The sequence below is a fragment of the Rhipicephalus microplus genome, chromosome 8 (assembly GCF_043290135.1).
Source record: "Rhipicephalus microplus isolate Deutch F79 chromosome 8, USDA_Rmic, whole genome shotgun sequence".
Classification (NCBI taxonomy): domain Eukaryota; kingdom Metazoa; phylum Arthropoda; class Arachnida; order Ixodida; family Ixodidae; genus Rhipicephalus; species Rhipicephalus microplus.
The window spans coordinates 8,080,445-8,095,814 of NC_134707.1; the positions used below are offsets into that span (position 1 = coordinate 8,080,445).

General features: G+C 46.2%; 1 protein-coding gene across 1 annotated transcript; it reads right to left on the reverse strand.

Moving 5' to 3' along the window:
- Positions 1-7,173: 7,173 nt before the first annotated feature.
- Rpp20 (ribonuclease P protein subunit p20) lies at positions 7,174-8,679 on the reverse strand. Its single transcript, XM_037434378.2, has 2 exons — positions 8,544-8,679; positions 7,174-7,817 (listed from the first exon to the last, which is right to left on the reverse strand). The coding sequence occupies exon 2, from the start codon at positions 7,793-7,795 to the stop codon at positions 7,364-7,366; it is 432 nt and encodes a 143-aa protein (XP_037290275.2). The 5' UTR covers positions 7,796-7,817; positions 8,544-8,679; the 3' UTR covers positions 7,174-7,363.
- Positions 8,680-15,370: the final 6,691 nt, after the last annotated feature.

The following is a 15,370-nucleotide window of genomic DNA, read 5'->3' on the forward strand; positions in this document are numbered from 1 at the left end:
AATACGGGTGGTGCACTGACGCATGATATGAAGCCGACTCAGTGGGGGCGGTACGGCAAACAGGAGGAGTGGGTCGGGAAGGATTGAGGGCAAAGGAAAAAAAAATTCTGGGCATTAGCAATACTGTGTAACATTGCAGTAGAAATCATGTTTACTCTCTGCACGGATGTCACAAAGTTGCAATTTACAAGCATAGAGTATACAAGCGTAGATCCCATTTGACGTGCGACCCAATCGCGAGAGGTCTGAGCGGTTGGCTACCGTGTTGTGGAAATGCACGAAGCAAAGCCTTTCTGAAAATGTTCAGTTGGGACCACCACCTATTCATTCTGAAAGCGCTGAAGAAGCTTTTTACGCGAGCAGAACTCAACGTGAAACTATAGGTTGATTTTGCGCTTCCCAGGTTTCGCTTCATAGTCCTCTCGCTCATCATTATCATCATCATCAACAACAACAAAAACAACAACACCGTATCTCTCCTTTCTTTTTCAACCCCTCCCCTTTCCTGACGCCGAGTAGCATGCCCGGAACTTGATTCAGGCCGAACTCTTTCTGCCACAATAAACGTTTCCCTCTCTTCCATTTGAGGTCAGAAATGTCATGTTGGTCTTCAGGTAGGAAATGACACAGAGAGTGAAAGGGGTGTAAATCGGCGCAAGCGACAATTAAGAGGGGACAGAAAAAAGGACAGACAGCTGAGAGTACGGCCTGAACTGATTTGCTGGCCTGCTACTATGTTTTCTATCTTCTGTCCCCTGTGGTCGATTGCGCTAATTAGCACTCATAATCATGTCAATTATCCAATCAGTTAGTCAATCAATCAATCAATATGGGCTTATTTTCAGCTTCAAAGAATTTAGTGGAGCTTGTTGGGTATACAGACAAAAAATACATAGATCAAGTTTTACAGGGTCCATACTCCGGGCTAGGCAAACGTATCATACAGAGCACACTGAAAGGCACACCGGGCACGTGACAGTTTGCTTCACTGGAACAGCATAAACTAGTCAAGCTGAAAATTGTACGCAATAAAAAGAAAAGAAACAAAGGCATTGGTACAGCAGGTTGAGATGCACTTGTTCAAAAACAAAAAGTGTGAGTGGGGGGGATTTTATTTTGTACAGAACTTCTGCCACACGCTTTTCCTTGTGATCTGCGGCTTTCAAGTAAGAACGTGGACCTGGTATTCAAGGCAGTGTAACCAATTTGCAATGAATAAACCAAAGCTAACGCTTACACAAACGTCCACTCATGTATATTTGAACCCGCTATAGCGTTCATACGCCAGCTCAGTAATTATTATCGAAGGCGTGGATTCCCTCAACGTTTTCACGGCAGGTTCCTCGTAAAAATATTTCGTAAGCGATCTATTTCAATGAAAATGACCTTACTGAAATATAAACGTACGTATAATTGCACCCCTTAACCGATTTTCTGAGAGGGCGCTTGAAAAGAATGCCACTTCAAGGAACGATAGAATCTCGAAGCGCTGAAGTACGGGGTGTCGCTGGGCAGCCAGCGTTACGACTGGCGGAATTGACAACCAACGCCGCAACATCAGTCGGAAGCTTCAGGTACCGCCTTGAACCTCGGCATCTTCACTAGGAGGGAAAGGGTGGTGGGCACCGCCCCCTTATGATCGGAAAGGATTCGACAATTGTGCCTCAGACCTTTACTCAGTCGGACCTCTCACACTATTTTTTGTAGCGTTAGATACCATGGGAGGGTAACTAACTGGATTCCCAGAGAAGGCAAGAGGGTTAGGGGGAGACGGAAGATTAGGTGGGCAGATAAGATTAAGAGCTTTGCGGGTATAAATTGACAGCAGCAAGCACAGGATCGAGTTAAATGGCGGAACATGGGAGAGGTCTTATTCTGAAGTAAACGTAGTCAGGATGATGACGATGATGATGGTGATGATGATGATGATGGTGATGATGATGATGATGAGGAGGAGGATGATGATGATGATGACGACGACGACGACGACGACGATGATGATGATGATGATGATGATGATGATGATGATGATGATGATGATGATGTACACTGGCCGAGCCGAAGCAGTCTCGCGTGCACGTACAAGAACCGTGCTGCGCATGCGCGAGGAGCAGTGACGTCACACATTGCGCAGCTGAATATTTAGAGGGTGTTGCCTGGAATCGCCTGGAGGGACGTGTCACTGTAGTGGGCTGGCACTCGACTCACGTGACCTCACTCGCTGGTCCGTTCATTGGGCTGTCCGTCCTCATATATCTCACGCTAGGCATATCCTGGAGCTAGGCCACTGCTAATGTTTTATAAGTAGGGTTGTATGGATGCATGTCAAGGCTTACAGTCGGAAAGCACTCCCGTCCCCTGCTGCAAGCAGGTCTTCACTACAGTGACACAACCAGTTACGAACACTGGATACATCACGACACATTCTAAAGGACGCTGCTTCGCTTCATACACAACACCGGCTTAATGGAGCACGTGAAGCACTCATATGCACGGAATTACACAGAATATTATATGTTATGTCCTCTTGCTATAGCAAACGTTACTATTAGAAAAAAAGAGCTTTCCCACATCTCATATACGGGCCATTTTTCAGAGAGATTCGGCGCAAGGATTCCAACAACATGTCGATACAGTACCGTCAAAAAATGACTAAGATATTGCCACATACCCTACTTCCTATGTTTTATTCGGCGCATTGCACGGGTAGATACTGCCTCGCATTCTAGATAGTTCTCGGCATCTGTTCAGCGTCAGCTCACAAACGCCAACAGCTGGGTTTATCCTGAAATAATACTCGGCCGTCAGCGACAATGCTCGAATGTTCGATGCCGCCTGTATACATCCTGACGCCCTGTTTGCCGATGTCATTGTATGCACTACAGTGTGTTTTGCTGCTGTCTTACTTTATATTTCCCGCACACAAGTTCGGCCAAATTCACAGTTCCACCCATGGACACGCCGACTTCCGCCTTGGCCCACGTCACAACCACGTGACAACATGAGCGGTCCTTTTGAAATAAAATGGCAGCACATCCACGAAGTGAATGATGAAGAGTGGGGCGAAGAATTCGTCCGTCCATTCGTTCTTGCTTCCGTCCGTCCATGCGTCCGTCAGTGTGACCGTCCATGCGTTCATCACCCAGTCCGTGCGTGCGTCTGTTCGTGCGTCCGTCCCTGCGTTCGTCCATGCAGCCGCCCCTGCGTCCGTTCATGCGTCCATCCATGCATGTGTCTATGTGTCCGTTCGTCCATCTATTCAACACTACAAGTACCACCATCTCGCATCTTTTCATCATATATTCCCCATATGGGAGCACCGCCATCCAGCGGACATTCCAAGGACTATACGAGAGCTGGCACACGCACACTTTCTTACGGCTTGCGCTTCGGGTCCACTTCCCACCTTTAACCACCTCGAGTTCATGGTATATACTAGTTCACTGTATTCATGGCACTGCGGCCGAACGCTCGCTAAACCTTTCGAAAACCAAGGAGGTTAGGCCCAGCGAGTACGACGTAGCAAACTTTTTCAGTCAGATAGTGCTCAATGTACATGCCAATGGCTGCTAATGGGAAATGAGAGGCGGAGAATTAGGCTTTTAGTTTCTTACGGCTTGCGCTTCGTATCTACTTCCCATTTTTAACCTCCTCGAGTTCATTCATGGTATATACAAGTTCATTGTATTCATGGCACTGCGGCTCAACGCTCGCTAAACCTTTCTAAAGCTAAGGAGGTTACACCCAGCGAGTATAACGTAGCAACCCTTTCTTGTCAGATAGTGCTCAATGTACATGCCATTGGCTGCTAATGGCGATCGCAGCCTGCGCGTTAACTAAAAGCCGAATGCTCCTGTCTCTCATTCTCCATTAGCAGCCATTGACATGTACGTTGAGTACTATTTTTTATTGTTCAAGAACGCACAGAAGAAGTCTCTCACCGGCACCACCTTAAAGGTCAAAATGTTATACTTGCTTCATACTACGGGGGACGAACGGGGGCCGCTATAAGGAGCTTCGCCCCTAATAGTTTCTCGGTCACGTTTCAACACATGATGTCTATATGGGTGGCGGCCCAACGAAAACAATGTTTTAGACGAGTCGTGCCTGTGTAGCTAACGGACGTACTTATCAAGGTAAAAAATAACGTGGAACGAAGACAGTTAAGTGCAAACCGCAAGGGAGCTTTGTCAACCTCGTGCCACTTCTGCCGTATACCAATTATTTTTAACTCGTTCATTTAGTGACAGAAGTCACACCTTCGAAGTGCGAAGCTCTGTAGTGACGCTCGATCGATCGATATGTGGGGTTTAACGTCCCAAAACCACCGTATGATTGCGAGAGACGCCGTATAGTGGAGGGCTCCGGAAATTTCGACCACCTGGGGTTCGTTAACATGCACCCAAATCTGAGCTCACGGGCCTACAACATTTCCGCCTCCATCGGAAATGCAGCCGCTGCAGCCGGGATTCGATCCCGCGACCTGCCTGCGGTGACGCTCATTCGGCATGGAATCACGGAGACACGCGTGGCAGCCCTTATTCCTGTTAGGCACGACCTGCCAAGCACTGGTTAATATAACCACCTTAACCGCGTCTCAAGGAGATTCCGTTTAGGAAAAATCGCGATGCAATTACGCGCACGCTTCTCCGCTGTGATATCCGAGGACGCTGCAGGTTTACCGCGCAATCACGCTTGCCGAAACACTCGGCGCGCAAAGTGGCTTGTCATCGCTTAATGACGGTTGCCGAGTTGGGCCACATACTGTTAACGCGGCAATTTGAGCAATCATGAACGTGGAATTGGCAAAGTACGCAGCCATAATGAGAGAGAAAATAAGGGGGTCAGTATTCCATTAAGAGTTAGCTCATGGTGCGGCCGAACGAAACGGTCTCATTACAAGTGCTTACATTGTACTCACTGTTCCATCAGTTGCGCAGCTCAGCTGGTTTTTGTTGTTCATTTTCAGTGTTTTTTTAATATTTAATTGGCGGCAACGTTTTAAGGGGCGGAAGGAATTTCTGTGTCCGTTAGCTGCAACATGCTCTTATGGTGATCGCAATATGTCCAACTTTCTGGCATTAACACTAAAAAAAAAAAAAGACGAAAAACTGTAAGTAATGTATATAGCTGTTTCTTCGATGATTTAGTGACCTAGCCATAGGGTAGAGCACCGGGCCCGTGTAAGCCCCCCCCCCCCCCCCCCAAATCGTTTTTTTTTTTTTCGCCATGGCGTACAGAGCAAAAAATTACCATTTCAAAAATGTGACCCCCCTCCCTCCCCAAAAAGTTTCTTCCTACGCCTTTGCAGTGGTAGTTATCTCTATCTCTCTCTTACTTTAATGAAGTGTTCTTAAGCAGGTGATTCAGGCTTTAGACTTTTCAGCCCGCCTTCAAGTCATCGCAATGCCAAATAAAATCATTTGCATATTCGTTAACATAGTTTTTTTTTTCTTTTTTCTTTTTACTGTCATCACATACTATCCCATGATTTCTCACCTGATGTAAAGTAAGTCATCGTATGTTTTCGTGTGAATGTGTACTTTAATAAATACCTAAATCAATTAGCTGTTCCCGACCCACTAGTCGAGCGATAACACATAAAAAGCGCGTGTCAGCCGCTCGTATCGTTGATTTCAAGCTGGTTGTATCGGAACCCCCTTGAATGTTTTCAGTGGTTCGGGTTGTTTACACGACGCCAATAGTGAACAACAAAGTCGAGCACGTGTGAGTGTTACGGTGCTCCTGGTAGAATCTTCCGCAATTCATCATTAGGCAGCACTAGATTAGGCCTTATCGATATGATATACTATTCTGAGCACAAGTTTGCCCACCAAATACCTAAAGACTTGTTTCACGCCTTCGTAGGAACGTCGCATCTTGTTTTCCCAATTAGCTTCCCTCCGCTGAGGGAATAAAAGATACGGGCCCGATAACGAACTTTGATTTATTTATTGTGTCCGTGCGATCAAACGGGCACGTCCCGTTACGTAGTGAACAGCAGCAAGCTTTCGCGAATCACGCAGACCTTCAAGGTCCTATTTGACGATGATGGTGACGATTTGTGGCTGTATTATCAGTTATGGTAGGCGCATGCATGCGCACTAGCCGGAGAAAGGCGTGGCCGTCGCTGTGAGTTGGCGCGAGTGTCGCATGCGACGTTTTCATATTTGGAGAAGGGCCTTCGCCACCAATACTGCAGCTCTCAACTGTCGCACCAACGATATATTGCATGCGCGAATGCCAGCAAACCCCTGCGTAAACCGAAGAGAGAGAATAAAGAGTTAATAGAGGCTCGGCGCAACAAATAAGATCCTTGCTTGTTGCAGTAAGGGTGGCGCCGCCTGGTAGCCGTTTTGCAAACTGTAGCACATTAGTCTAAAAAAAAGAAACACTAGACGGCGCCAAAAAATTACGTTGTTTGCGGCATCTGGCGACAAGTAACAAAAGCGTAACATAATTTGTTTTACTCAAACTTCATAGATGGCGCAGCCTGTTCACAATCAGCGAGAATTTACAGAGGTTTGCAAGTTTCTGTGCGTGACGCGCTTTCACGACTCGCCACTAGTGATACAAAAACGAAACTTATTGAACTAGTATCTAAGGAGAAGGAGCCAATACCTAGGTGTAGACACAGGAATTGTTTGTAGAAAAAGCAGCAGCTTCCAAGTTATGCGTTCACTTCGATTGAATCTGGGAATGAAGGGGAGTGCGAATACCACTTCAGGTTTGCAAGGGGTTGTTTGACAGAAATTATTCGAAATAACCACCTTAGATATAGTATACCGAGCTATAGAAAGTTAGAATTAGAGCAATCACTTTTATTGTCCGTTTACACAGTTGCTCCCGTTTAATATGGTTCATTTTTTCAGAGCATAAAAAAAAACGGAAGCATAAAAAAAAAAGAAAAATGGGTATAGTTGATACAGTTAAATGACCATGATTGTCCAAGAAAAGGCAGCTGCACAACTTTTTACCCTCGTAAATACTCACGCTTTGCGTCACCTAATACGTCGACAAAAATATTAGGATCAATTCCTCTCTCAAGAACGTCTACGTTTGACCGGTCTTTTTTTTTTTTTTTTCAGCAACTTCCAGCTGCTTGTCAGTGTCTTTTGTACACTAAATTTTAATTTTCGGAAATGTTACATCACTCCAAAGGACACCCATGACTTCATTGAAAGACCAGACAAAGTACATATCTTTATGTTCGACAAAAAACGGATAGGAGCAACAAAGCAGAAAAGCCAATGACATAATTAATCATCAAAACTCAGACAAGCCATGCCCGGCAATGACGGCCAGTGGGGTTTAGTTTTCAAACTCAGCCTTCACACGCCTGAAGTAAAAAAAAAAAAGGAAACTATTCTTGCTTCTGCACATTGGGCATGAACAGTCGAATGTGGACAGCGGACGTCTGTCGCGTCTGTGTCGTAGGCTCCAGGTCGTCCGCGAGCGGCTCCAAGTCATCGACGACGCCAACCGTGGACGTGCGGACGTCCATTTCGAGGAGTCCTTGGTAGTTGGCCTCCACTTGCAAGGCCAAGTTGATGGCTCGGCCCACGGCAGCGCCCATGGCGTGCACAAACACCTCAGTCTTCCCGCTGTCGATCAGCTTGCGACAGCGTTCAAGCTGTCCCTTGAAGTTGGTCGACATGTTGACGTAGACGTCATTCTCCCGACGGGGTAGCTGGCTCTTCGAGGTCTTGCGCTTTCGCATCTGATACTCGTCCGGGTCGAACCTGGGCCTCCGAGTGGCGGCGGGTCGTTCGCTGGCTGCCTCGGCTCCTTCCATTGCAACTGACGGCGTACCCCTCCTGGAAATAAGAGACGATCTCCCAGTTATCGCAGACCGAGTATCGCAGCCAGAAGCGTCTGCGAACTCGTGTTAACCATGCGACAATAATCATAGGCATGCGCTGGCTTGCCCTTCGGTGCCAGGTAGGCGGGATCATCGCAGCTCCCTCCCCCCCTCTGTCTGCGCACGGCTACACTAATAGTTCTTAGGGTTCTGCGCCCTGAGGCCACCATACGAACGTGAGTACCACAGTCTTGGAGGGCTCTAGGGATTTTGACTATCAGGCGTTAAACGTCCCCCTAAATCTAAAAAAACATGGGCCTCAAGCAATTATGCCATATAAACGACAAACATACATAGGCTGTAACGGCTAAAGCATGATGCTCGTCATATTTTAGGATAATTTGTTATCTTTCAACGGCACAACGCACACACTCGGTCACGACGCGTAACAATCTCACACTAACTACACATGCAGCTATCGCATCATTCATGTAATGTCGCTGATCGCGCAATGATCGTGTGCTACAGCTCGACAGTGGTTGTTATTCTTTCATAACACAGACTTCCACGCGAGAAGTACGTAGCTCTCGTAAGGAATCATCGGTAATGTTAATATGCCAAAGCAAAACACGGCTATTGCGACATTTCCTGGCTGGGTGCTGGTAACGACAAACTTGAAGGATGGGTCACTATTAGGCACACTATACGTGTGAATGCAATATGATCAAATAAAATACGTTACCTAACGATTATCCGCCACTTCAGACAAGAACGCCTTCACCACTCTTCATAAACAACCGAAAATTAAGCTCGGGGAGCCCCGATGCATGGTTTGTGTTGCTGTGGGCGCTGCCATGTTGAAGTTGGTGTCAGTGGCGATTGAGAGCCGAAAAAGCTAAGAGGAATTGCTTCTGGTTTCGGTTCCTAGTATGTGTGCTTGCTCTACGTATTTTTTTTTTTCTTTTTAAGGTTAATTTACGACACTCACCTTGAAATTGCGTAATGCAGTATTACTTGAGAGCTTGCATATAAAATGTGAAGTACTTGCATAAGAAAATTCGAGAAAGTGGTGGGAAAATATCGTTTTCTAAAAGAAGCTGTATGTGTACGTCACTTCATAGGTTGATCAGAAAATATCTAAAGTAACGATTTTCTGACTAGCGCATCGGAATGACATTGTACGGGGGCGATAAAATCAGTAAAATATATGTCTTTTAACGACAATAGTAATAAAAACTAAGAGAGGCAGCGTAGGACCACGCAACAACGTGATTGGCTCGCCTCTCATTGATACTATTTTTATTTTCCTTGCGTTGTTGTCACAGTAGGGCAGTAGTGTAATCGTAACTCTACCCTCATCGCAACATCGGCCATCTCAAAGGATCTTGGAATGGCTGCTGCAAGTACACTTAAGTGTACGGCATAAATTTCTATTTTGCAATTCAGCGAATGGCACACTAGGCAACACGAGAAGCTACGCAGGTGCTCAAATTAATACTGTGTTTGCCGCTGGCGGTGACTAGGTATGTCTGAACACTGTGTAATCGGTGAACATCTAAAACACCCACTCGTCGCACAGCTCACAAGTTTTGGCGCCTGGTGCGGTCCTACGCTTTAGCCAGTATTACATGCGGAGGAGACTAGTTCTCAACATGGTATTGATACTGCCTTTTTTTTTATTTGAAACACTTGCAAGCATTAGCATAGATTTGTGGTAAAGTACTCGCTTGCCAATCAGATGGCCGGACTTCGATTCTCACTCAGACCAAATATATTTGTTGTTTATCTTATTTGCATCCTGATTTTTCTGTCATGATCGAAATGATGAATTTTTCCTCACAAACGACGGCACTGACACCGACGCCGAGACCAGCCTATCTGCAAAACTATCAATTTAAAGCTATCGCATTAAGAAAAGCAGGCATACACAGTCCCAGCGAAATATGCCAGCCAGGACGGCCAGCAGTCAACTGAGGGCCCGAGGCACCGAGCCCCTGGTACTGCTTTATTTCTTTTTCACCAGCCTCTCTTTGCTAGGTAAGAAAACTGGAGTAAATTGACTGATTCATTTATTGATTGATTGGTTGATTTGATTTGTTGATTTACTCATCGATATATATATATATATATATATATATATATATATATATATATATATATATATATATATATATATATATATATATATATATATATATATATATATATATATATATATATATATATATATATATATATATATATATATATATATATATAAATATATAATTAAATAATTATTTATTTACTATTTAGGTTATTTATTTATTTATTTATTTATTTATTTATTTATTTATTTATTTATTTATTCAAAAGACCACTGAATGTCATCGCCTTCGCTCGAGGGCAAAGAACTACCACCACTTAATTACAGAAAGCAAATGTATCCAAGTGTTTATGTTTACGATTTTATTACCTCAGTCCAGGTATTGCTAAAGGATAAAGCACACCGAAGTTTTTCAGCTATTATGGCGTGATCTGCGCTTGAGTATGGTGATTTGTGTTTATTTTTAAAATATGGCATGTGCATTTGGATGGTGATGAAATAAATGAAAAGACCAGTGCACACTGCTTCTATTTCAACACGACAAAATTCATGCGGACAAAACATTTATTCTGATCCTCCATGTGACATGCGTGCTTAAAATAAACGAAATTTCTATTCCGCTTTTTTTTTTACATTATCCTCGATTCCAATTCATCGAGCTTGTTCTCTTTGCCTGCTAAAACACCACCCACTCCCTGCGCACGCCCTTCTGTTTTACTTGGTGGCCTTCTCCTCCAAAGGTTGCCGACCTTGGCTTTAGATGGAATATATGTGCGGGCAAGAATTTTCTTCCGAAAGTGAAAATTAAGAATGCCTACTCCGCGGGACGACCATTAAAAGACTTCTGACACCATGTTCGAAAACTCGAAATGCTTGTGTTGTTTGAGAGTCCTGCGTGCTGGATCACTCCTGACCGATTATTAGTGACGAGCGTAGCCCACAAGATAGTTAAATTTGGTTTAAAATAAAGGGTGCGTGCTCGTACGAGTACTCAGGTGCAATCGAGATTTGCTGTCGTTTCACGTAGCGTTACTGTATATGCTACCTTTAGAGCTACTGTATATGGTACCAAAAGGTAGCATATACAGTAAGTCTAGTTTGACGTAGACAAGGGGGGGGGGGGGGCGTTGCAGAGGTCAAGCAAGTATTGTCAAAGTTTGAGAGCAATTGCGGGGCAAGCACAATACCCCAACTGACACCTACAGTGAGGACTATTGTTCGTCGCACCTCTATAGTTCTGTTGCCGGGCTGCTCCCAAGGTGGTTCTGGCTGGGTACTCCAGGAATGCTTCTCTCTCTCTCTTTTCTAGGGGGCCTCGCCGAGGTGGTCTTGGGGCTAAGGTACTCGGCTGGGTGCCCGCAGGTCGCGGGATCGTATCCTAGCTGTGGCGGCTGTATTTTCGATGGAGGCGGAAATGCTGTAGGCCCGTGTGCTCAGATTTGGGCGCACGTTAAAAGAAGCCCAGGGGGTCGAAATTTTCGGAGCCCTCCACTGCGGCGTCTCTCATAATCATATAGTGGTTTTGGGACGTTAAACCTCACATATCAATCAGCTTATGACGTAAGAGGAGCTGCACGGTGAGAAGTGGCGCTGCCATCGCGGCCGCCGGTTACAGTGTAGTACACTGTGGACCGAGTCGAGCAGCGGCGCATGCGCGAGGGGTGCACGCATGCGCAGTGAACCACCACGCTCGAACACGAACGACTCTCGCGCTCGCTGTCTGCAGCATGTGAGTATATGGCTTCACATTCGCTGTCGATAGAAACATTCTGATTAAGAATGTTTCGCGGTGTTTTCCCCTTTGTCGTTCCTTGAATATACTCACTGACCGGTGAACTTTCTGTCCCGCTGAAAAAGTTGCACCGTGAAAATTGGTTTGTCGGTCCCTTTAAGTTGCCGTGGTAATGGTAGTTCATGGATTTGGAACCGGCAGGCACCACAACTCGCTCTAACATTCTGGGAACTAGGTGTTCACACGCAGGTTGCCCTTCCATGAGTAATGCACGTTTTGCTCAACTAAAGCTCTCTTAACAGTCTCTGATAATACAAGGAACCACCATGTCACTTTCTTTGGGCGTTACTCGATCGTGCTTGAGGCGCATTTTGTGAAACCAGAGAGGGGATTCCCGAGACGTGCTGATGGTTAAGGCAAAATTTATCGATTGGCCCGTGCACGAAGAACATCAGTCGGGAACGGTCCCCAACCCTGCTTTGTCCACCCGTTTTCCCTATAGTCTCGCGTGAATGATGTGCGCGACCAACTGATTTCGCATCTTCTTGTGCGTTTGCGACTGGGCAAACAAAGATAACAAGGTACGGCCGCAAGCGCCATATCGTGATACGCTCAACGCTTACCGCTAAACATTGTACACGTGCTTTATGAAGAAATAAGTGGTGAAGGCGGGACGTCGCCTGAAGGGAAGATAGTGAATGCGAGACAGAAAGCACTGTGTAAGCTTTGAAGTAGGAGTGGTGATTGATTGATTGATTTGTGGGGTTTAACGTCCCAAAACCACGATATGATTATGAGAGACGCCGTAGTGGAGGGCTCCGGAATTTTCGACCACCTGGGGTTCTTTAACGTGCGCCCAAATCTGAGCACACGGGCCTACAACATTTCCGCCTCCATCGGAGATGCAGCCGCCGCAGCCGGGATTCGATCCCGCGGAAGTAGGAGTGGTGTAGGTGCTCTTTAAAAAATCATGGCTTTAAACAACGCTAATGCCCTATCTCGTGTGTGCGTGAGTCCGTTTGGTTACGTATCTTTGCTTATCGGGCTGACGGCAAAGTCAAGCGATCTACATTAAGGATAAAAAAAGGAACCGCGATATAAGAATGGTGAGAAACGAAACTGGGCACCTCTCAAACTTCGCAGTCACTACGACGCAAGCCGCGCCCTTTCAAGTCACACTCGAAATGTGTTATTACTTGAACAAGTAGTCGTGCAACGGTGATGTACTGAACGCCGCGCCTGCGAAGCGCTCAATGAACGCAAACCAAAGTGAGGTCATCTTTTGAACGAAAATCGATCCTTCCACGGTCTTCAACGCAACGCGTTAATGCGGATAAGGAGGGTAAACACCGTTCCCCATATACGTCTACTCTTCCTTCTTTGTGCCCAGCTTTCATAGGGAGATGAACGGCCCCTTATGTGCTGGCAGGGATAACAAACAAAAAAAGAAATGAGTGAAAGCCATATAGGACGAACGACCAATTACCACGACAGAAATCCAGAGGGGAAACGAAAGATCGTCAAAAGAAAACACTCTGGGAGAAAAAACGAAACGAATGGAATGAGATGAAAAGAACAAACTGGCCACCCAATGGCGCACGTCGCTGCCGGAAATTACCGGGGCACTTGAGCTTAATTTCCTGTCCCGACGATTCTCATCAGCGGCCCATTCGCCGAGACTGCCGAGCAAACAGGCGAGCGGTTCGGCCTAATTATATTTATCACTCGGCCTCGACGGTAACGCGGCTGAGAGCACTAGAGGGGAGGAGGACGGTGTAGAACCGGAGAGAGGGAGGCTGTTAGGGAGAGGTGGTCCCTGTTCCCCCCTCTCGTCTCTCCGCAAGTTTCCCCAAGTCCTCTCTGCGACAGCAGCGCCACCACCCCACGCCCTCCGTCCCAACCAAGTTATCCATGACTCCTTTTTTTCCTCGCGGTTCAAACGAAGGAGATGGCGCATTTGGGGACTCAGCGCTGCACTTCAGTGTGGATGTCGTTAAGGCTGGCCACCCTCTCTTTGTACCCTTCTCACTTGGGGCTCCTTCTGGGCTCAAATTAACTCCGATAGATCCAGTTTACCGAACCTGTAATGGGGCTCTCAGTTTTCAAGACGTTCTGACGGTAGGCGCAGAAAGGCGTTTCTGTTTCGTCCTTCTAGACGATTTTTCTGCCATCATTGACTAAAGCGGCCGCAGTTTACCTTTCTAGCTTTTATATTTTTCTCGCGTTAACGATGAACCTAACTGGGTGGTGTTATATTCCACTGAAGAAGCCCGGGCCAAGTCTAATGAGAAGATTCATTCTTAGACACCATCCACACTGGTGCTCTTGGTGTTACACTGGTTTATACTGTGCGGGTGGTGACCATAGAGTCACGTGTTCAATCCCTGCCATGACGATTGTACTTCGATAGAAGAGAAATGATAGAGACGCGCATACTGTGAGACGCCAGTGTGCGTTAAAGAGCACCAGATTGTCGAATATTCCCAAGTCCTACACTACGGCTCACCTCATAATCATATCGTGGTGTTGGCACTTAAAACTCTAGACATTATTATTAATGAGAGCAGACAATAATTCAAAAGAAAGTACAGGGCATGTTATTAGTAAATGTAATGTAAATGTGCAGAAAGGAAAGCAGACTAAAAGGTAACATGCCATTGGCAGGGAGCCCACCTACAACCTTCGAATAACTCGTCCGATGCTCTACCAACTGAGCTACCATGGCGGTCATCACCCCATTCACTTTATGAGATATATATCTGCATTTTAACGTGGGAGCGTCAGTCAGCGCCACCAATAGCCATGACAGCGAGTGGGAAACACTATGCCGATTGGCGTCACGCAGCAAGGGATGCTATCGAGCTGACAGCTGGCCAACGTTCTCTCGCATGCTACCTGATGGCATCGAGCCTGCCAGAACGAGACCCTCGCAACGAATGAAGGGTTGCTGTGGTCAATCTTGCATCCCTACCCCTGCTATTGGATACAACTGCGCACGTGTGTGGTATATAGTTAATGAAAAATGCCAGGCCTGCAAGTCGCCGCACAGTCACAGCGAAAGCTATAGAAGAGTGGCCTTTCAGAGCCTTTTCTGACACTCATTGAGTAACTGCTGCAACCACACTTGCTGAGCACCCAATACGGGATTAATAATGTCAATTTCTGAATAGTAGGCCGACTTTCGCTATCCTTCGTCATTCTTCTGAGAAGTTTGGTATGTGCTAAACACTTGCCAGGAATATTGTACCAATTGGTCATGCAGTGGCTGACGACGATGAAGAATTATGCCTGAGTTGGTATGTGCCACACCTAATAGGTGATCAAGAACAAGCTTTTGTAATGGGTTTCAGCATTGGATGACGCACTCGTTACACTATTCGCATTACGTGACGTCTGGTTGTTCCTTTGCTGTTCTAAAATGCTTTATTATTCATATTAACGCGATTCCTTTCCCGGCACTAAGCCTGCGGACAAGTTTGCGAACAAGCGCTAAGCTCCGGCGTGGCTCAGTGTTAGGATACTGGGCTGGCACGCAGCAGAGCCGAGTTAGAGTCCCACTGTGTCCTTGGTACTAAGGTATTTTTTTTATTATTTCGTGCGAAGTGGTTACGGACACCGGCGGCGGCAGCGAACAACTGCGGCGCCGCCCGCGACCCGAAATGAGATCTTATAACTTCTTTCGCTATAAAATGTTATCAATATAATTCTTCCGCCCATTCCTTTGACAGTCCCCAAATAATCGCGCAGGGGT

Coding starts and splice junctions, on each gene's coding strand:
- Rpp20 (XM_037434378.2), bottom strand. CDS start 7,795: ATGGAAGGAGCCGAGGCAGCCAGCGAACGACCCGCCGCCACTCGGAGG.